This window comes from Pseudonaja textilis, chromosome 4 (genome assembly GCF_049901715.1).
Source record: "Pseudonaja textilis isolate UNSWEBS1 chromosome 4, rPseTex1.2, whole genome shotgun sequence".
NCBI lineage: Eukaryota > Metazoa > Chordata > Lepidosauria > Squamata > Elapidae > Pseudonaja > Pseudonaja textilis.
In genome coordinates this window covers 28,580,361-28,604,435 of record NC_141993.1, presented here as the reverse complement: position 1 = coordinate 28,604,435, position 24,075 = coordinate 28,580,361, and the positions used below count along the sequence as shown (strand labels likewise).

At 36.4% G+C, this 24,075-nt stretch overlaps 1 protein-coding gene across 2 annotated transcripts in view; it reads left to right on the top strand.

The window, feature by feature from the left end:
• ADGRA1 (adhesion G protein-coupled receptor A1) overlaps positions 1-24,075 on the top strand; it is a 392,880-nt gene that overhangs the window by 88,542 nt on the left and 280,263 nt on the right. For both annotated transcript variants that reach the window (XM_026710526.2, XM_087932478.1), the window contains exons 3-4: positions 6,188-6,259; positions 11,941-12,012. In XM_026710526.2, coding sequence (XP_026566311.1) covers positions 6,188-6,259; positions 11,941-12,012 — 144 coding nt within the window. The remainder of the gene's footprint in view (positions 1-6,187; positions 6,260-11,940; positions 12,013-24,075) is intronic.

Genomic DNA, 24,075 nt, shown 5'->3' with positions numbered 1-24,075 from the left:
CCTCCTCTGTACAATAATGCATAAGTGATCTCAAAGCTATTTTAAGGCCAACAGTGATTAATGACAGGATTACAGCATTACTGGCATGAGTATATACGTACATATGTTTTATATTAAATACAAATTCCATGAAAAATAATAAAGACATATAAATTAGGATATTTGATTCTTTGAGCTTCATGACTTTCTCCCAACTACAGTATTTTCCTATTCCCCACCCACACTCTCCAGTGAAACTTTGGCCAGATTTATAAAAATTTCATCACCATAATATTGAATTTACAGTCTTAACTTACTTCATTGTTTGCAGTTGGCCCACCTGTGCTGAAAAGGACAATTACCAAAGGCTAACTTGGTTTTCTTGTAGGGTCAAACTGTTGTTCTTGTTCACAAAAGTAGGGTCAGCCTCATCTTTTGAATGATTAATGGAGGGGAAGCAATTCATTCAGTTGGCTGCATTTATTCTGCCTTTGTGGCCACTCAGGAAAGAGTTACAACCAGTTACAGTTTTAGTATTTATGATAGTTCTGAGAACTAGGTTAGAGTTGATATTTACATAAAACGAATAACACGGAACTGCCAAGAGAAAATAAACATGCTGGTGAAGGTTAAGGCATAGATTCTTAGAGGGATAAGACGGAGATCACAATATCCACAAACAACGTATCATATTCTTCCCTGGAGTTCAACAAGCATGAATAATTTTGCTTTACACAAGGAGTTATTTGTCAGCAGAAATATCAGGCATGGATATTTCTGTATGCAGAACTGCATGGTTGTTGTTGTTTTTTTGCTTCAAGCTGTAGCAAACCTGCTGATTGCCTTCTTAGAAAACACAAGAAGAGTTACATACAGCTTTTATTACGATACATAGTACATATCTCTACCAGGTCCCTCCTTTTACATTTGTTTGGTTGGGTTTATAAGGCAATAATTTTTCTTTGTCCTTTCCAGATAACTGAAACAGAAAAGAGGAGACAAGTCTATATACATATTGATATTTCATTTTCCTAAATACTACATTTTAACAAATGCAGTGTGGTATTGTTGTTGTTGTTTTTAAAAAAGGAAATAAATCCAAAATCAATTTAAGAAGTTGTGTGAGACTTGCAACTCTAAATTGATTTTACGAATGGATGACTGAAAGCTGATAGTTTGAACATGTTGGCTGACAAACTTTGCTGAAAACTAGTTGAGAGAAATTCTTTTTATTCATAGATTTTAAGAATCATCAACCATAGTTCCTATATGAATTATAATATAATTGGTTTATTATAGCTCAGATTGTATCTGATTCACTTTTCCACCTTTGTTCTTAGGTCAAAAGATAGTTGGCCCAATATTTGTCCCTTTGGCTACACAATTTGTCTTATCATAGAATGAATGAATGAATGAATGAATGTGAATGGCATTGTGAGTTTGCCTCACTATCTTTCTCTTATTCATATCGGGAGACAAAGATCAAAGCATTACTTATGCTAAGTAAATAAATCTCCTTAAATTCAATGAGACTGACTTCCAGAAGAATACAGAATTGCTTAGTTAAAGTCATATTGTTGTAAGAGGCTTTTGGAGATACAAAATATGTAGGTTAGGGGCAGCCAGTATTAGTTTTCTGTTCCCAGTACGCCCTATTTATCCCTTAATACCTATGAATCTATCTCCCAAAATGAGCCCTGGGCCCATCCACTCTTCTCCCTTGAGTCAAGTGAAGTTGAATGCCTTTATACAGTTATAGCATCTGTTTTTGCAAATGAAAAATAAAAAGATATGATCCTAATTATTTTTTATCCCAAAATACACATTTTAAATGCATGTTCCACTAAAGACACATTTGCAAAGATCTGTATTTTTATCGGATAACCGAATTACAAATTTCAGAGGCGTGTACAGTGGAATAATTATAGTTTTCTGATTTATGAGTCTGGGAATGAATTAGCTCAGTGTGCTCAGAGCAACCCAGCTAATATAGCAATCTAAATGTAGCAGCCCCACAGCAATTACTTAAAACCCTAAATTGCATGGTCTTGTTAGAACTTTGTTTATGTTTGTGTAGCAAAGCATGTATTGTCATCTGGGGACTGTTACTGGAAAATAGAAGCACAAGTATAGGGTCATTTTTTGAAGGATAGAAGAAAGGAGACCCAAATAAATGTGTATTTCCCCAATGACAGGGCACAATTGGGCCATGCAGCTCATTGGATATAATGAGAAAACAAAGCTACATTAGTAGTGATTTACTTACCTAAAACTAATTTGAATATGGAAAAACAAGGACATCAACCTGGCAACCAAATGTAGGCTAGTTTGCTCTATTGTGAAGATTGGAGCTTAAAAAAGTAAAACAGAAAGAAAATTGACTCATTTTAGCTGTGGTGCTGGAGAAGGCTACTGTATATTTCTTGGACAGAAAAAGTGACTAATAAGGAAACACTAAGACAAAATCAGGAAACTGCATCTCACTCACTTTGGCCATGTCATGAAAGGGAATTCACTGGTGAAAGTAATTATCCTTGGAAGAGAAAAACTCAAAGAAATAGCACAAGATCGGAAGATGTGGAGAGACCTGGCCCGAAGAATCGCCAAAAGTCAGATTCGACTGAATGGATAATATCATCAAAACTTTAATTTATAAAGTGTCATAGTAATACAGCTAGTATTGTCCATTATTTTTCCTCCCCTTTTAAGCATAAATAACTGGGTTATCTGAGGGAACGTCTCTTGCCAGTCACATTTACCCAACCCATTAGAGCGGGGAGGCAGGGAATGTTGCGGGTCCCACCCCTGAGGGAGATACATCTGGTGGGACCCAGAAGGAGGGCCTTCTCCGTGGTGTCTCCCTCTCTCTGGAATATCATTATCCCAGAGATTAGAATGGCCGCCACTCTAGCACTCTTCTGAAAGGCACCGAAGACCTGGTTTTGCCTGGGCCTGGGGAACCCAGAGAGGGATGGAATCCATCAAATGACTAGTGTGATCTGCTGTCATCGGGGTAGGGGGTGGGAGTTGGTTCCCCCCCCCCCAATTTTGTTTTATTATACTTTACTAATTTATTTGATTCTTTTTGTTAGTTTTTATTGTTTTTATTTTTATTTTTTGGTTTTTTTAAAAAAATATGGTTTTACATTGTGTAAGCCACCTTGAGTCGCCATGGGCAAATAGGCAGCAATATAAGTTAAATAAATAAGTAATAATAAGTTGTTTAAAGATAATAATTATCCACCTAAGAATGGCAACATATTTATATTCTGGAAAGTCCAGATGCTATATGTGGGAGTCTCCCCTGATTTTTCCTATAGCACCTCAGTGAGGTAAACTAGGCAGAGAGAGTGTGACAGATTAGAATCACCCAGTTATGTGACAACCAGTCTCAACATAACATCTGAACTACTATACTGCATGTCACTGGCTCCACAAACTTATTTCAGCCTTCAAATTATGATGTATTAACAATTGATCATTGATTTTGATTCCATTTAGGACAACGATAGGAAATATTTTGTTGACCAGCGACCTCACTTATGCTTTGGAGGTTTCTTTTGATTTTGAGTTATAATATCCATTTTGGGGCCTTCTACTATGATTCTTTTCTCAAAATAGTAGGGGGGCTTTAAAATCATAGCAGTTATGGTTAGAGGGGCCCTTAAGTTAGCAAATGGGGATCTTGTGATTTTTGAAGCAATTTTTCTCAACCTTTTCAACTTTAAGATGTGTGAACTTAAGATGACTTTTATAAGACATCTTAAAGTCTATATATCTTAAAGTTGTCAAGATTGAGAAAGACTGCTCCAGAATGATAATACCAATCAGTCTGATTTATTTTTATAAATGTTGTAACTCACTCACCAAAATAGATCTGAGGTCTTTTGGTAAGTAACAGAGAGAATTTATAAAAATCTCAGAATTTCATCTTGTTGTCTCATGCCTTATAAAAATAGGATTTAAACATGCATTTTGTAAACTGAATAAACTCTTCTAACTTTCAACATAGATTGAAAAACAAAATTTGCAGAGTGCAATGCAAAGAAAGTTGTGTAAAATATATTTAAATCTAAGAAAAATCCCTCCCATTGAATATGGATAGATTTTTTTCCATTATTTTTCATTTGTTTGTAATATATTGTGAATCATCTTAATTATTTCTCTTGGGTAGAATGGATTAATTCACACTCACAGAAGTAGTTTTAGTTCTTTTTTGTAGTTTTTCTTTTTAATATCAAATTTGAAAAATCTTTTGAGGATTTTTCTGCTATAGATGTGTTGCACTGCTTGTCAAATCTGCACACATGATAAAAATTTGGTAAAAACTAAATTACTCCAAAATAGTTATTTTAGGCATCATAAAACTCAGGGGGTCAGAATTTTGGGGGAGATCCCTTTTGCACTTGACAGTGTTTGCACTTTTCCAGCCATACAGTTGCAATCAGCCTGCTGTAAATTGAGCCACACCTTATTTTTCCCTTCAAAACATCTACTGAGTTTTGGATTTTACCCATGATCATTGTTAATTTTACAAAAAATTCAATTTGAAATAGGTCAGAATCCATTTTAGAAAAGTAAGAATGGGATAAGAAGAAAGTGGGGTGTGTGTATTTTTCTTTCCTGTTTTTTTTTAAAAACACTTCATTACAATATTAAATTTTTAAAAAAAGAAAAATAATTTAAAATGATTAACAATATATTGATTCCAATTATCGATTACCAGTGAATACTGAGTTTGCAGTATAATCTATAAGTATGTGGGTATGTGTAGGCTCAATTTAGTGTAGTATTTAAGGCACCAGACCTAAAACTGAAGCAGACCTCTCCAGCATTAGGAAATATATACCTCTGTCATTTGTGGGATATTACAGAGGTGTTCTGTTTATATTTCAGCAAATGCAATGTTCTGGCTAGTGGGCATTCAAACAGCACAAAACAGGAATTCAGACCAACCAATCATCACATAGAACACACACCTCTGTACAACACGCAGTTGGGATTTGGGACATGTGCGCATCAGCCTAATTGCAGCCATCTGCAATCTATGGTTACTCATCAACCCCTTTGCGGTGTAGATATGCAGCGAAGCCTATGTGTGGTATCGGGCTACTCTAAATCAAACTTAAGAAATTGTCCTGCCTTAGACATGAATTAACTGACTAATTTTGGACCAGTCCCCCTCTCTCAATTCTAGGGGAAAAGGAAGTGGCACGCCATTTCTGAAAACTGCACAGGACAGTTGCTAGGAGTAAAAAATGATTTGAGGGAATGACTTTACAAGCATATGTGACTTGCTACAGTATTCCACTTTCTACTTTCTATACTTTAACTAAGAAATATGTGAACGTTTTAACCTGTCTCTATTACATGTATTTACAATTAACTACTTTTTTTGTATTGTGGCACACAAATTTATACTTTGGAAAAAGCTGCACAAAACTACTTGGCATGTCAAAAAATAGAGGAAACCTTGCCTGCATATCTTGTACTTCATAAATCTATACATAGTGCTAGTGATTGGAACACAGATTGTACAGGTAGTCCCCAATTTAATGTTACAATTGATCCCAACATTTATGTTTCTAGGTGAGAAATTTGGTATGTTTTGCCCTATTTTTACAACTTTTCTTGCCACATTGGTTAAGTGAATCATTGCAGCTGTTAAATTAGTAACACAGTTGTTAAGTAAATCTGGTTTCCCCATTCACTTTGCTTGTCAGAAGGTTGCAAAAGGTGTTCACTTGACCCCGGGACCTTGCAACTATCATAAATATGAGTCAGTTGTCAAGCATCCAAATGTAAATCACGTGACCATGGGAATGCTGTACCGGTCATAAGTGTAAAAAGTCATAAGTCATTTTTTTCAGGGCCGTTGTAACTTTGAATGATCACTAATGAACCAATTGTAAGTCGAGGACTACCTATAGTAGTGTATTGATGTAGTGCAATGCAACTCTTCATATGGTTATTTCCTGCTAGTTTAATAGCATATTTTCCCTAAAGATGGTGAACTAAAGATGGGAAGTTCTAATTAGGGATTCTAATGTAAGAGGAGAAAGGAACAATTTTTAAAAAGAATATTTTCTTTGATTTTAATATATGCAGAAGCAGTTTCAAAGCTTTGTTTTCTATCCTCCTACTTCTGTGAATATAAAGCTTCATGTATACTAGACGTTAATTGGGTTTTCTTTTCTGTTATCTCCAGAGATTTGAAGAATAATTTAATTAGTAACATTGAACCAGGAGCCTTCTATGGACTTTCAGAACTGAAACGCCTGTAAGTATTAATTGCAACTGAAATTAAAAATTATACCGCTATTGATATTGCTATTTGGTCTCCAGAGAATTGGGAATATATCATCGTGCAATTATAAGATAAAGGATACTGTATGATAGCAGTTTGATTTTTTTTTTCCCCCTGTGCATGATTTATTTTAAATAAATATTTGCTACAAGCATACAAGAAATTGAACATATGAGAAATTGTGTTCTCACTTAGGTTTACCTGCAGCATATGCTGGATGGTATCATAAACATATATTGACAAAACAATGTAGTCCAGATGAAAAAAATAAAGAAATGAAGAATGGATAGGCTTTATGGGGGGTCATTGACAGTACATGCTACAGTTTTATATCTAAAATTGATGATGATTATATACCATTAAGTCTGTGTTGGCTCCTGGTGGCTATGTAGATAGATTTTCTCCAGGATGATTTATCCTCAACTTGGTCCTGCCAGTTTTCCAATAGTGCACCCTTGACCATTCATAATTATACATTTGCTGATTGTTCTTCTCTTTCTTCTACCCTTTCTAACATTAGTAATTTTAAATAGAGCTAAGTGCAAAAAAGTGCAGAAAAATAAGAGTAAAGTTGCATGCTAATAGTATAGCAATAATCTACATGAAAGAAATTGTAAACAAAAATATTTATGTGGTATTAATATTTCCAAAAATTGATCATCTAATGTGATAAAGTACTGTACCTATAAAATTAGTTAATTCAGAAAACCCTAAAATATTTTAACATAACAGTAAAATTTTAAAATTTGAAACACTGATATTAACATCAGTATTAAGATTCAGTCACAAGATTTGGTCCAGCAATATAACATAATAAGCATCCTAAAATATTTATTTAACTAACTATCTAACAAATGTGATGTTCTTTTAGGGATCTCTATAACTATATGCTGTTAAACTGAATTTGTGGATTCTTATCTTTAAGTAGTCTACAAAAATACTATTTGGAACATTCCAAAATACCCCACTGTGTTCAGCATTTTTGTATCACCAAAATTTTTGTAGATGTAGGTGACAGTGCAAAAGAATTTAAATCTATACATACTAAATCTTTCATTGTCATTATCATTAACCAGGCAGAGAATACATAATAGGCCAACAATTTTAAAACCAAGGTACCTCAAATGGGCTAACGTATAGAATGTGGTCAAAATCCGTGATTCCTATGGGAATGAAATTTGAAAAAGTTGTGGCTGTTTCAGGCTGCTGCTGCAATGACATGATGCTTCTTCTGAATGTTCTATGACAGTTTCCCTGTCACTCTCACACTCCCTCACTCCCTCCACTACCCAGCAACAAGGAATTGACCCCCAGCTGACTCTTAAAGAAGCAGTAATTTTAAGATGTATGAAGAAAGGCTTAGATATTTTTATTGTTTTATATGCCTCCCCTCTGGCACAAAAAATATTTATATGCCTCCCCTCTGGCACAAAAATATATATAGGTGTGTGTGTATCCCACCTTTATTCAGGAATTCAGGGCATCCCCTTCATAATAATCTTGTGAGGTAGGTTGGGCTGAAAGTCACTAAGGCTTTGGTTGCAGATGGAATAGAAACTGGATCTCTCTGGTGTTAGTCAAATACATTATCCACTATACCTTAGTCCTTGCCCATCCTGATTTATTTTTTCAACTGCTTTCTACTCTGAAAGTGAGTGTAGATTGCCTCTACTTCAGCTGCTGAAGATCAGGTAGTCTGGTCCTATCCCAACTCTCAAGAGGTCACATGATTCTATTTTTAAAATGTCTCTGACAGCTTCTTTCAATTCAGTGGAGAAGCTGACAAAATTCTAAACTGTTTTGAGGTGAGAATGGAAATGAACAATATTGTAAAAAAACAACAACGGTTAAATTAAACCCAAATGAAATAATGTCAGAAAGAGAAGGGGGTATGTTATGGTCAAGAGATGATCCCAAACGTCGTTCGGATGTAGTAAGAAAGAGGAGGAGAGATGAAGAACCAGAGAATGAAAGGGCTGCACATCTCCAGAATCACAAGGAAAGGTACGGAATGAAGAGACAGAAGATGAAGGAGGAAAGGGAAAACCCACTGGAGAATACAGGTAGTCCTCGACTTACAACAGTTCATTTAGTGACCTTTCAAACAAGTGATATCACCATTTTTCACACTTATGAACATTGCAGCATCTCCATGGTCTGGTGATCAAAATTAAAATGCTTGGCAACTGACTCATATTTATGATGGTTGCAGTGTCCTGAGGTCATGTGATCCACCTGTTGAGAACCACCTGCATGTGGCAAGCACTAATTACTGCTAGAATTCCTCCACGTGACAATATCCACCTTGAATAACAAGACCTCAATAGGGAAAGAAGGGTGGAATATGCAAGTAAACTTAGGGAGAAGCTGGCAGGAAGTTGGAAATCACTCCTGCTCCCACTGCTTTTTTGCCCAGCTGTTGCCATTCTACTGATAGGAAAGAATATTTGTAGCTCAGGGTTCAAATGAGGAGTCCATAGTGCTTTCTGAGCTGGGCTTTTTCTTGCAGATTTTCCATTACTAAACTAGGTAACATCATCAGTGTAGTCATTCTGTTCCTCTGTTAGAAAAAAATAATATTTCTGAGATGGACCCAAGAGGACATGGATCATCTAGTAATAGTCTAAAAATTAGAATATAAAGATACTACAGTATTTGTTATACTACACTAAGTAAAATTACTGTAAAAAGAGTGTGTTATGAAACATAGGATGCTGTTTTGCTTGGCTTGTTAGATAATAAAGTAGATCAAAATTTATGGATATATTATCTACTACATTTTGCCTCTCAATTATATGTACAATTATAGTTCACACCAAAAGATAGGCACATATACTTAAATATATACATGTTTATATCTCAGCATGGCTATATCCTATTAAAAGATTGCACAAAAGTTGTACTTCAAAAATAGAAAGTTAACAAACATATTTTATAGAATTACAAATGTGAAAAAAATATGAGAAAATAATAGCAAGATATTAGCACCAATTAAACATATGTTCTACTCTGTAAATATGAGTGACTTTTAAGTCATCAAAATATGTGAAAATATGAAAATTGAAACAATTGAAACACTGCTGTGGAGTGACTTTTAAGTCATTAAAATATGTGAAAATACGAAAATTGTAACAATTGAAACTTACTGCTGTGGAGATGATGTATTATAATAACACAACCCTGACCTCTTGTGGGAAAAATAGAGAAGCTATAAAGCTATGAAATGGTTGTGCTTACTCTCAAGCATGAGACTGAGGAAAACCAGAGACCATTGAATTAGAATCTCTTGAATCTGAAGATACTTGGAGGAAATATCCTGAAATATGTGTACTTAAAGCAAAAAGCCACTATAATGTTTAAGTACAAAAATATTTCTTGTTATCACAGAACTATAGATTTCACTCCTGTGGGGAACATTACAGAGGCAGGGAATTGGTTGGTTATAATGGTAAAGCAAGGTTGTTACTGAGTTAATACAAGTTTTCTATAAAACATTGAGAATACTTATTGTCTCATAAATTATGATTAGAAAATAGATTATTTTATCCTTCCTTCCTTCCTTCCTTCCTTCCTTCCTTCCTTCCTTCCTTCCTTCCTTCCTTCCTTCCTTCCTTCCTATACCGTTTCTTATTCTTTCCTATCTTTTCCACAGAGTATAAAGTAAGCAGCTAACGTAATGCAGACATATGTAAGTGACAGGAGGTTTTGTGAATCAGTTGGAAAAAGCACAGGCTGCCAAATTCATAAAATTATCAATTTCATTTGGAACACTTCTCATGGGCTGACAGCATTGCAGTAATTCAGTGCTGTAGTTGCAGTGGCAGAACTTGTGAATCAATGCAAAACAGTGTCTACCAGAAAAAACAACACCAGGACACGGGCCACGTGTCTGGTGGTTTCACAAGATTAATTTTATAGTCAGCATTTCTAACATAAGCATTTACAAGAGAAAAACATGATTTATGTGACATAAGATTTGATCTGGAAAAATAGGAAGGAATTCAGAGATGTGTAGAAATAATCTGATGCATAATGATATTTCCCTTTTTCTTATTTATATTTCTGCAAATGATTCACTATGAGAATATATAGCATATTTGGTATGTGGAGGGAATAGCACTTGGTTTTGAATCTTTGCTATTCAATTGCTGTAGTCATGACACGTGAAGTAGCATAAATCTGCAAGCTGTTTAATGAATATGCATCCTTAGTGAGAAGGTAGTTAATATAAATATTTGAATATCTGGGCCAGGTGCTAGATAGATGCTATTTTTCCTTAAAGAGAAATTATTTCGAACTCAACAGATATTATTTAGCAGAATACTAAAAACCTATATTTTTACTGATAAACTTTTTTGCATTATTTAATTTAGAGATGCTAATTGCAGAATACCATTAAAATCTTGGTGCTAATTCTCACTGATTGGATTCACATAGCAAACTTTGCTTGTTTGTGACATACATATTGTCTGATTGTAGGTTTGTAACTCATAAACAATTAAAAATTAGTGAAAATCTAATTAATTCTCCTTTATGAGTACTTTAAAAGAATCAGTGCTATAGAAATTGAATAAACACACACACACTTAAACAATCATTACTAATTGTGTTGTTTGCCCAATAGGCCCACAGTGTCATGATAATATATTTATCTTTAAATATCTTCATTACAGAGCAATACCCACTTTTTAATATGATCATTTTAATTCATATTATGGTATTGCAGTTCAAAAGAATGAATTACACTGTAATTGGTTCTAGAACTAATTCAGTTATGTCAGGGTTTCCACCAGGTTCATTTTTTCTTTTTCTGAATTACCCCAGGCAAACTCGATTGCAGGAAATACGACTTCAGCAACAGAGTGGTCAATGCCTGGAATACTCTACCCAACTCTGTGATTTCTTCCCCAAACCACAAAAGCGTTAACCTTAGACTGTCTACTGTTAACCTCACCCCATTCCTAAGAGATCTTTAAGGGGCATGCATAAGCGCACCAACAGGCTTACTGTCCCTATCCTAATGCTCCCTTTTAATACATTTCATGTATTAATAATCATGTTTATACTTGTATCTGTTATCTAATACATGCTTGATAAATAAATAAATAAAATTAATTCAAGCTGCTTTAGATTGTCATTTATAAAGCTTTCATGGCATAGAATATTTGTGGGACCAACTCTGCCCAGTTCTTTCAACCTGCCAATTCTGGTTTCCTTCAATTAAAGAATAATAAAGAATGCCATCTGATGAAACCTTGGAAACCCATCATTTCTGGTTCAGTGGCTGTCCTCTGAAACGTCATACTGCCTCAGATCAGAGGGGCCCTCCGAGCCTTGTGTAAAGCACTAAAGTTCTGGACGAAGATCAGATGTCCCCTTGAGAAGTTTGTGCTACTGCCTTGTTGAGTTCATTCTTGGTAACCATTCTTGTTTTTTTTTTTAATTCCGTGAAAATTGTGTAATGTTGTTTTAATGTGCTTTTAGTTCCCCAAAGTTGCATTCATGAGATGGGCGAGCATATTATTTGAGTTAATAAAATGTGTAAATACATTTGTTTTTACAGTGTGGATTATTTAAAGGCTGAATTTGGATCAATTAAAATGAGTTCATGTTGTAATTATAATTAATGTTGTTTCATTTTTTTTTCCTTCCAGGGATCTTTCCAATAACAGAATTGGTTGTTTAACACCTGAAACATTTGTGGGTCTTAAAAACCTTCATAAATTGTGAGTATAGTATTTAAATAAATAAATTATAATAGCTTTCACACATAAGTTAAAATAGCATAATGATACACAAGTAACAGGGCAAAATAATTTGGTTGAATCTATACCTTGACTGGTAGTGTTCCAGTATTACAGTGTAACACACTGAGTCTCAGGTTCCCCTGAGCTGTTCAAAAAGGTCTCCTCCACCCTTTGAACCAGGAGACAATGCGATGTGTGTTGGTAAGTGGAAAACTAGTGCAATGGAGAGCGGGTTTTTTTTTTCTTTGAGTGTTATATTTCTTGAAAAATAATATTTAAGAGGTGAATGTTAGCCTAGAGGAAATCATTGCCTTCCATCATTCCCTATCTTATCTTTCTCCATTAATGAAAAAAAAATGTGGTGTTTTTTTTTCCCCTCAGACAATTAAACTCAGGCCAAAGGGCGTGGGTTCTTCTTTTGAGGAAATAGACAAATTGGCAAGAAGTGCCTTGATCTTCTCTGTTCATGGAATCCTCTGTTGACAATAAGCTTGTTCCGGGATTCCTTTCATGAACAAAAGGGGACTTTGGGATTAATGTTAAGGTGTCTATGGAGATTCTCGGTCATTCAGGTCATGCTTGGCCGAAGGTGTTTGGGGATAATTTGGTGTTAGGTTTACAAAAGAAAAAGAAAAAAAATAATATAATTCTGATGCAAAATGAGTACTGAATTAAAGTTTTCATGCTTAAAAGTTTTCATAATTTATACTTTTATAAAAATATCTATTTACTGTTGTTAGGTTGTTGCTGTGGTTTGATCCACCTCTTCCCTTCTTGCTGGATGCCTCTTCCTGCTGTACTGAGCCAAACTGATTTCATATTTTCATTGTCACATTTTCTGTAGATTTCTTCTTATCTCTTTTTCTTTCTCCCCCCCACCCCATCTGTTTTTAAACTGATGCTGCAGCAAACATAGGCAGTGTTCCAAACTTCATTTGAGGCCAATCACCCCTAGAATGATTCTTTTTTCAAAAGGAGCATCTACAGGGCAGAATCTGCTCCAGTAAACTTGCAGAAAGTAGACACTTTCTCAGTTCTGCTCTTTGAAGGAAGCTATATTTTGATCTGGGGGTCTTTCCATGGAGAATCTACACCTACCAGCTTTGCTGATGCATTTTCATAATCACACCTTATGGGAGCAGTCAAATTGTTTTCCTTCCAGTGCAAATGCACTTAGTTTAAATTACCAAGTTTCAATTTTATGACTTATAACGTTGCAGCATTGTGCTGCTTCTGTTGATTCCAATTGGACTTTAGGAATACACATACACACTTACCAATCATATAGTTCTTTGTGTGGGATTTGCCCATTAACTTAGCACCAAGAATACAGCATATCTCCTACAGTTAGCAGGCTGATCTCTATGTAAATTCCATCTTTCAGATGCATCTGTATTAAAATTGGCCCAAGGAAAGCAGAATATGTTTATATAAAATTTTGTGCCTAATGAAACATGAGTATTTCGTCAGGCAAACTGATTCCCAAACCCCTGTATTTGTTTGATTATCTCTGCTAAATTTATTTCTAGGATATTTCCAGTTTGGCTCAATATACCATGCACGGATCATTCAATCAACCATTCCATTCTTTTCACCCTGGCTGAGTCACAACATTCAAGCCACAGACCTCTTTAGTTTCTTGAGTAAGTTATAGCATGAGTTCAACGATCAGGCTAGATTTTAGGGCCTTTTTTATCTTAAAAGCTTCATAAAAATAATCATAAAATTGAGCATTTGAACTTTGAAGCATTCTTCCTAATCTAAAGGAAGAGACAAGAGAATAGGACATGGGAAATAATTGTTTGTAAAAAGGAGTGTCTTCCTATCTATATTTTGTGTTCTCATCATTCACTATACATTGATTTTTATAAAATAAGTCTCATGAAACTAATTGAGTTAATTTATCACTGAAGGTTGAATTGCCTTCAGACCTTTAGGATTGGACATCCTTCTTCTTATTCAACCCATGCTTTTTAAAAATTCGTTGTTATGTATAACAATTTGCATTTTACATTCTTTTTCTACTACGTCCTTCTGCACGTGCACATGACAGTAGCTGGCACTCTGGGCAGATGTTTTGGTTCAGTTTCTTGCCCCTTATTATAGTCAACTTGCTTTAGATATTTAAATCAGTTCTCGGGGCTTTTTTCCCCCCTGATAATTCAGAAACTAGTTTTACTAGTTTTACTAACTGTAAAATCTAAACTGGTCAGGGTAAAAAAAAAAAAAGCAAGTAAAATAGATCAAGAACAGAGGTGGTATTATGATTCTCGATTCTTGACGAATATATCTTTTCTTTTATGTATACTGAGATTATTTACACCAAGTCAAATTCCTTGTGTGTCCAATCACACTTGGCCAATAAAGTATTCTAATAAAGTATTCTATTTCAGCAGGTTCTGGCCAGTTCTGGAGAACCGGTAGCGGAAATTTTTAGTAGTTCAGAGAACCGGTGGTAACTTTCTCCCAGGAATGGGAAAGGAATGGAGATTTTACAGTATCCTTCCCCTGACACACCCACCAAGCCACGGCCACAGAACCAATAGTAAATTTTTTTGAATCCCACCACTGATTATGTCCTTTTGCAGAACTATACCAAAAAAATTTAAAAAACAGTATTTGTGACATGGTTTCATACACAATAGTTATCCCTTGAGTTATCCTATTTACTAATTTACAGGAACTCTTGTCTACACTGCCTCCCGCCACCCGACTTCAACCTCTGTGGTAGATTTCCCAGACAATTTATGAGAGTGCCTGAAATTAATCTTCTAGTCTGTTGCTAATCAGGTTCACAATTCCTGAAAAAAGCACTTACCTTGATTTTCTTTGCACCAAAATCTTGCCTCATTCCACCTATTGATCGCTGGGCTCCAATATGCTATTATTTTCTCTCCCCCCCCCCTTCAGAAAGGGGCTCTACGCTGTCATGGAGAACCGTGGTCAGGACACCAGTCACCTGCAAAACTAAAATGTTATGTATAACAACTTTCAATGAGGATTTCTATAGAGGAAATGTAATGCCTTAATGGCGAAGAAGCTTTCCACTTATACCAAGAGTTCAGATGTACATTTTTTGTTTTTGTTTTGGTAAAAGAATGAGACAAAAGCAGCCAGCATTAATGAAAATATTGTAGATAGCAAGGAGGGCTACAATATATATTTTTGGTCAGTGGGAGGCAGCGTTGATTGCATTATTCTGTTGCCTGGCTCTTTTTAGTGTTCTGAGGCTAACAGGAGTGAAAATAATTTTATAGACATCTTCAGAACTCTTCGGATGAATCTGGGAGTGGAGAAAAGCGTGATGTAAAAGTGCCCAGGGTGCCTTTAGAGAGAGAGACTTTATGGTGTGGAGGTGACCTAATGAATATTTCTAATGCTTTTAATGCTGTGCAAAAAAAGAAAAACAATGAAAAGGAAGAGAGAGAAAAATTAAAAGGAAAGGAAAAAGTGAAAAAAGTAGGAGAAATATAAAGGAAAGAAAGAAAAAGAAGGAAAGATAAATGAAGGAAGCTACTCCAGACTCAGAAATGTTAAGAATTCTACAGTCCACTGAAAATGGGGGCATGCAACCCCCCCCCCCCCTATTTGAATATTTTAAAACATAACACTAAATTCATCAACTGTCATGGCATCTCATGAGACAGAAGGAATGTTTTATCATTGATAGTGGTCATGTAAAAAACCTGCAATGAACTAGAATGGCATACACCGTATAATGTAGAAAATCTTGCAATTTCAATCTGAAATGAAACTACAAATTTTCATAGTAGGTATAATCTCAGAAAAATTACAAGAAATATTATAATTTAGTGAGATGTATTACAGCAGTGAAAAAAGTTTTGGTCAAACTGGAATAAAGATGCAATTCTGATAGTATTGTATAGTATTGAACTTAACTATGGAGAATATACAGTCAGTCTCTCTCTCTCCCTCCCTCCCTCCCCCCCCACTCTCTCTCTTTCTCTTTCTCTCTGTGCATCTCTCTCTCTCTCTCTCTCTCTCTCTCTATCGTATACATACATACATACACACACACACACACATGCACACATTCTGTCTCTGTCTCTCTCTGTCTCTGTATGTATGTGTGTATGTATGTGTGTGTGTGTGTGTGTGTGTATACATATGCATATGATTACACACACACACACACACACACATTTATTTATTTGATTTATATTGCCGCCTATTCGCCCATGGCGACCCAAAGCGGCTTACACAATGTAAAATCATATTTAAAACAAAAAATAAAAATAAAAACAATAAGAACTAACAAAAAGAATCAAATAAATTAGTAAAGTACAATAGAACCAAATTTGGGAAAAAACAAAAAAAAACCAAAAACCAACTCCCACCTATACCCCCCCCCCCGACGACAGCGGGTCACACTAGCCATTTGATGGGTTCCTTCCCTCTCTGGGTTCCCCAGGCCCACTGGCAAAACCAGGTCTTCAGTGCCTTTCAGAATAGTATTAATGAGGGGGCCATTCTAATCTCTGGGGAAATGATGTTCCAGAGAGATGGAGCCACCCCAGAGAAGGCCCTTCTTCTAGGTCCCACCAGGTGTATCTTCCTCAGGGAGTGGGGCCCACAGCATTCCCTACCACCTCACTCTAATGGGTCGGGTAGATGTCACTGGCAAGAGATGTTTCCTCAGATAACCTAGATCCAAGCCATGAAGGGCTTTAAAGGTGACAACCAGCACCTTGAATTGCACCCAGAAGCAAATTGGCAGCCAATGCAGCTCCTGCAGGAGAGCTGATACATGTGCATACCGGTGTGTGTGTGTGTGTGTGTGTATGGAGAGAGTGGGAGAGGGAGAGAGGGAGGGAGGGAGGGAGGGAGAGAGAGAGAGAGAGAGAGAGAGAGAGAGAGAGAGAGAGAGGAATGTGTTGGTGGATGAATGGTAAATAGAGGTTTGCAAAAACCTCTATTAAAAAAGGAAAATAAGGAGACAGAAACATCCAAGTACCACCAAAGGATCAGGCAGATCCTGAAGAGCCAGCTCAATGAGAAGAACACGATCCATCCCATCAACATGTATATAGTGAGTTGGCCAAAGAAGGATATAGAAGCTGCCGATGTGAAGACTCCTCCGAATGTGTAGAGGTTTCCATCCCAAGTCCAATACCCAGAGATGCTGCACACTAGTTAGAAAGAGTTGGCAGAAAAAAATATTACCAGGTCATGTTTGTTTCATGGAAACCTACTTTTAAATTTGTTTTGTAGTGCATATTTTCCATATACGTATATCGCAACTATATGCCGGTTTATAGTCAGAAATGTTATCTGAATTTCTTTGATTCTCTTTTAAAAAATGTATGAGTTTCAAAATGATCATAGAACTTGTGTTCACATCAAATTAATTAATCAAATTTGGGCATAAATTAATTGACCAGGAAAAATATTTTTTTAGCTGAATTGTTTCAGAGAAGTGTGTTTCCTTAATGTTACTATCTTCCACCATGGCCAATTTTCCATCTTTATTTTATGATTCCTAAGTTAATGCCATAAGCTTGAAATTTTGTTGTTCTTATCCATATTTGGAAATCCCACACAAATCCTGCTTCCTTGGATGACCATTTCCCCCTGTCTTTTCCAATACTAGATTTAAAGAATTAGCCAGTGAACTCATGTTCATTATGACCACGAACATTTCTACCACTTTCTCTCCATCTTACTCATTTTTGTAACTTAAATCTCTTAAACCTACAATGTTTGGAAATTCAAAATATTACAAAAATTACCAAAAACATAAGATACAATGTAAGGTGTGGCAGGCAAAATGAACACACTAATATAATCTCCTTAGTTGACCTCTCTGTTTTTAAAATGTATGCATACCTTCTAACAGAGAGAAGTAGATTTTTCTTTGGTGACTGGCAGATTTGGCACTCATATTCATATATGGGTCTTGGGTCCATTACAGTGGTGGGATTCAAATTTTTTTACTACTGGTTCTGTGGGCATGGCTTGGTGGGCATGGCATGGGAAGGATACTGTAAAATCTCCAGTCAGAGGTGGGATTGGCCGGTTCTCCGAACTACTCAAAATTTCCGCTACTGATTCTCCAGAACTTGCTGAATACCACCTCTGGTCCATTAGCACCTTTAGTTGGTGTTATGTGGGATGCCCTTAAGGACTTGATTCGAACCTTGACATTCTCCAAGTTCCTTTCATACATTTGCAAGTTCAGTTTAGGAAGATCAGTTATTTGTGTATTAGTGCTATGTGTCTGCCTGTTTTGCCATGGGTTTAGCTGAATATATTCATATTCTTTCCCCTCTCTCTCCCTCTTCATTTTCTCAAATGATTCACATGATATGACAGATAGGAGATAGTAGCTGATAGCAAAAAATAAATAAATGTCTGAATAATGTCCCAGGCTGACATTTCTTCACTGGCGTGTTTATCTCTTGGCTCATATTTATCTCTGACGAGCTGCTCAGATTCTCGCTCTGACACATCTTAAAACAACAACGTTTTGTTTTATATATATATTTTAAAAGTTTGTGGCCATGTTGCCTATTCTAATAACTTAGATTTGTAAACAAGCAAGATAAAAGAAAGTAATATTGAACATAAAGAGAAGAAAAAAGAAGGAACAAAGCCAAAAGTACAGAAAAGAAAGAAAAATGTATATAAAAAAATGACTTCCAATTTTCTTTTACATTAATTATAGTTATAAATTTAAGTTAATTCTTACTATGGTTACATGACTTTAATTTTTTTCTAACATCTTTTTTCTAGTCATCAAATTCATATATCCTCCTTTCATTTTTTTCTGTTTCAAACTCCGAAAGGGATTCCAATCAGCAGTAAACTTGCTTGTTCTGCAAATGATCTATACAAAGTAATTTTGTAAGTGTAATAGGACTCTCCATAATTTATTTGTCTTTTGGGAATTTTTTGCACTGAATATCAGGTGATGTAGCAGATTAGCAGGTTTCCTTCAGTAATGTATGTCAGCCATATTTGATGGATCTACTGAATCTATAAGACATGCTTTGTGATGCAAATTAAGCTTCTTTAAACTGTATTCACTTACTTGACTCAAGTACATCTGATTCCTATTTAATCCTGAACATGAATAACCACAAACAGATAGCAGTATAATATCATAACATACAACTGTAATAATGTCACTAGAGAAGGCATCTAATTATACTCATTCGTGCAAAAAAAAAACAAAAAAACAAAAAGAGAAGAACTCAGTCATGTAGAAAACCAATGTAGCTCTACTGAACTATATTCTTTGTAGATCCTTATTGTCCTACTGATTCTGATCCATGCATTACAGAGTTGAGAATTAAATATGGTAATGACATTACAGATCCTATTTCTGCCCTGGGTACATTAGAATTAATCAGAATTTATTTATGCCTTGTTCTGTACGCGTTGAGACTAGTACCTACTTTACATATCAATTAGGCCTCCTGAGGCAAAAATGCTGCCATAAGTACGGAGCATTTTAGCAGTGTTTATGGAATGCCAGCTCTACTTATTCTCCATATTAAATTGAAAGAAAGCCTTGTGGAAGCTTTTTACTGTAATAATATTTAAAACAGCCATTGATTACCTATATAAATAGAAAGTGTTGCTTTCAGGAAGTGGCTTCAAACAATTCAGCTTAATAATGCATGAGCAAGGTGAGATTGAATTCAGATTAGATGTTACAATAAACCTGGTTCCTGGATTGGGATTCAACTTTTTGTGAAACATTGTGTTTATAACACCCATTACATGATTGAATGTACAGCTTCTGACAGTGTCAGGGTTTGCTTACAGTTTGAGGACGTGCTATCAAACCATTGTTGAAATAAAAACATTCATTATGACCTATTGGCCAGAAAGTACGACAATAAAACACATAGACTTGTAATGATTTGTGCTGTCCAGGTCACACACACACACACACACACACACGACGGTAGTTTAGTGGTTTTATTAATATTCCCGAACAGTTCCCTTTACCAAAAACCCAGAATTGTCCTAACTGAGTCCAGCCAAAAGCAAACCAACACTAGTCCATGGAACAATGGCCCAATGAATCCATAAGGCATATGAAAGTTCCCAAACAAGATAAGTCCACCCATCAAATTAAACCTAAAATACAAGAAGGTTCACAAGGCAAGAAGAGTCCAGAGTCCATGAAGCATGATCAAAAGTCAAGGTACGGTGTCAATCTAAAGCAAGGCAGGAACCACAATGCTCAGGAAACACAACATCTAGGAAACAAGCATATTGTTTCCAGTGTCATCTCCATCTCTGTATACTGTGCTAAATAGCCAGCTTCTGGTGCAGCCCATCAAGAGGGACGAGGCTACCACCTTGAGAGTAGTTGAGCTGATCTTCGCTGCTCCTGCCTTTTCTTTCACCCAACATGTCTATGGAGTTTCTCAGTCATCCAAGTCATGGTTGTCCCAAAAGCGCTTTTTCAAGAGGCTGAAGAAGCTTCTTGGATGAGAAGCGAAATGTCTTCAAAGAAAAACCAGGAAGTCCAGCCGCCTCTTGAAAAAGCACTTTTGGGCTCCACTCTACGTGTTTCTTGGATCAGTTGGAGAAGGCAGCTCCTCTCCCTCATCCCTGACCGGCTGCAGCTGAATGCTTTCCCCACCCAAAGCCTCAGGGCTGTCCTTCTGCAACTGTGTTTCAGCTGAATCACTCCTAGCTGTTTGCTCATCAGGTTGCTCTCCCATCAGGAATGCCAAGGAAGACAGAGAGAAAGGAGGAAAATAAAACTAATAAATACATTTCTAATATAATTCCAGTGCAGTTAGAATTATTTTGATCTCTTTTATTGTCCTTGTGACTTGTGAAGATCAATTGGAACTATGTTTGATATCTTGTGTTCTTCAGAATAAATAACAGGCTGTAAACAAAACCATGAAAGACAATGCCAGATATTTTCTCAATTCTGTAGCAGACATTGTCAGATTTTTTTTTTTTTGCAGGAACAGCTCTTGAAAAGGGTTGAAAAAAAATATTCAGCTTAGATTTTAATTGTAATGAAGGCATACATGAAGGCAGAGGCAAATGACCAACTGGCATTGCAAAATTGTGATTCAACCTCTCCCTGTTTGTATGTATGCTGTGAAATACTCGTGCATAAGGGAGTTGGCATCTCGAAGCCCAGCATTTATGGAAATCTGATTCTGAGTGATAACTTTTATGCCTCCACTGAACATGATCTACTTCCCTTAAATTCCTCATCAATTAACAAATAACAGATTAACAGAGTTGGAAGGGACCTTGTATGTCATCCAACCCCCTGCCCAAGCAAGAGACCCTGCACCACTTCTGACAAATGGCAGTCCAATCTCTTCTTGAAAGTATCAAGTGATGAAGCTTCCTCAGCTTCCGAGGGCAAGCTGTTCCATTGGTTGATTGTTCTTACTGTCAGAAAATTTCTCCTTGTTAAATCTCTCCTTGTTCAGTTTCCATCCACTATTCTTTGTCTGGCCTACAGGTGCTTTAGCAAATAGTTTGACCCTTTCCTCTCTGTGGTAGCCCCTGAAATACTGGAACACTGCTATCAAGTCTCCCCTGGTCTTTCTCTTCACTAGATTAGCCAAGCCCAGTTCCTGTAACCGTTCTTCATATGTTTCAGTCTCCAGTCCCCTAATCATCCTGGTTGCTCTTCTCTGCACTTTTTCTAGAGTCTCAACATCTTTTTATAGTGTGGTGACCAAAACTGGATGCAGAACTCTAGGTGTATTTTACAGTACAGAGGTAATCCTCCATCTTATTTGTATCACCTTCCCCAAATTGATGGCCTCTGGGAGGGTTAGGTTATTACTCCTAAAAACCTATTTGGGAATTTATTGGGTTAGGATGAAGTTCTAACTATCCTACTGTCACAGAAGCTTGAAAATGCTTCTCTTTTTACAGTGTTTTAGTTTGTTTCATAAGTAGTTCTTGCTACACAGGGACCGGTAAATATTTAAAAGCTATTCATTGAAGAAGGAATATGTACCTCAAAATGCCTACATGCCTCTAAAAAGGACATGCCTCTAAAAAGGACATGCCTCTAAAAAGGACATTAGGTTTTATTAACACAATGAAAATGTCAGTGGAAATACTGTAGCAGTTGAAAGAGAAAATAGCAATAATTGGGAAAATATCATTCAGTGGAGAAGTAGCCTTTAAAAGTAATAAACAGCACTAAATGAATACAGTGAAAACACACAAAAAAAACATTCACAAAGCATACAGTAGGGGAAGTTTCAGTCAATGGAAAATGGCAACGAAGGAGAAAGGAGTAGTCATTGGGAAAAGCTTTCAGTTCCCATTCAGTGTGGAAATAGCTTTTAAGGAGCATTGAGGAAAGAGCAAATGCTCCTCAGGGACTAGCTGTAGCTCAGCATGTGTACTGAACAGCATGAATAGAGCAAATGTTAAGAGAGCATGCCCAAGGTGTGCTCAGTAGAAGCCCCTTTCTTCTCCTTAGAAAAAGAGCCAAGGGTTTCAGAGAAGCTGCAGGAAACACAGTTTGAGCATGTGGTCTTCAGTTAGAAGTTCAGCAACAGAGCAAAGGAAAAGGGGGACTGAAAAACAGCCTGTGTAACATGTAGATGAGGTAAGGGTGGTAGAGAAAGGACAAGGAAGAAGAGGAGAATGGTGGCCAAGAAACCAACTTTCAGTTACAATGTTTAATAGATTTACTGGGGAAAGGGGAAGGTGGACTGGAATATCTTTCCATTGCACTGTTTTTGAAGATTGGTGGTAGATAAAGTTGTAGAAGTTCATGGAAGCAGGGGAAGGAAGATACCACTAATTACTTGCCAGTATTCCTTTGGCTTGGTCAGCTTAACTAAAACCATAGTTCTCCTGAAGTTGGGGTTTTGAGATACTGTTCTTTGTCAGGACTCTTGAACAGAGAAAGCTGAGTGGCTATCCCACAATACGGAAGGAAGTCAGCAGGGGCTGTTCTAGGATCCAGAAGATTACACTTTGAGTCTCAGGACTCAACATATTCACAACGTATGGTTGTGGTTTACAGCAGCGGCCCCCAACCTTTTGGACACCAGGGACTGGTTCTGTGGAGAAAGGTTTTTCTGCAGACCAGAGCGGGTATGGTTTTGTGTGCTGTCTGCATCCTGCGGATGGGGCTTTGCTTGATTGTACGGCCTGGTTGCTGGCATGTAGCAGTCTGGTGCCAATACATGGATTAGGAGTTGAGAATCCCTGGTTTACAGTACTTGAAACTGTAATCTGGTTTAGTAAAGGATCTGACCTGTTCAATAATCATGCTTGCTGGATTTCTCCAATCCATCCAGAAGATCTTACCATACAAAGATCTTTATTTCTGCAAAAACAAACACTTACAAAGGAGAAAGTTCAACTTGGCCTTCCCAGCCAGCCGCAACAGCTTCTCCTTGAGTGACTTTAGCTGCTGATGGAGAAATGATGTTTCTCGTGTCAATGATGTTTCTTGTATCAGCATTCTCTTGCAAGGAGGAGAAGTTAGAGCTGGTTGCAAGCTTTTCAGTTTCCTCTTAAAAGAATTCTGCTAGAGGTGAAGAAGTAAACATGATTTTCTTTCCTTTTTCTGTCTAGCCTAAAAGTCAAGAGCTTTTAATCCGTCTGTTCAGTGTTGATTGTTCAGAGCGATTTCTCAGGGCATCTCCTTGCCCGGGAACAAATGTTTTTAAAAAGCTTTATAGTAATAATTGTATTGTGTTTTTACTCTTCTCTTCCATCTATCATGACTGGGAATTATGAAATTTATAATCTAATCAAATTTTAGTGGGATTCCTAAATATATTCCCTGCATTTTATGTAGCACCTTTCATGTTTAAATCTGGGTAAAACAAGGTCACATTTGTGTGTGCGGTGCAATTTTCTAGAGATGAGAGTCACCCAGGGCCTGTGGGAAAGGAGGTTTTTATTCAAATTATTTATTCAAATGAGGACTTCACTACAAATTTTATATTACATCTGGAATTATCTAAATATATAGATCTTAGTATGTATAAAACACTACTGAATATAACACACTTGATGAACTGAGCTGCAGCTTACAAAAACTTACTCCAT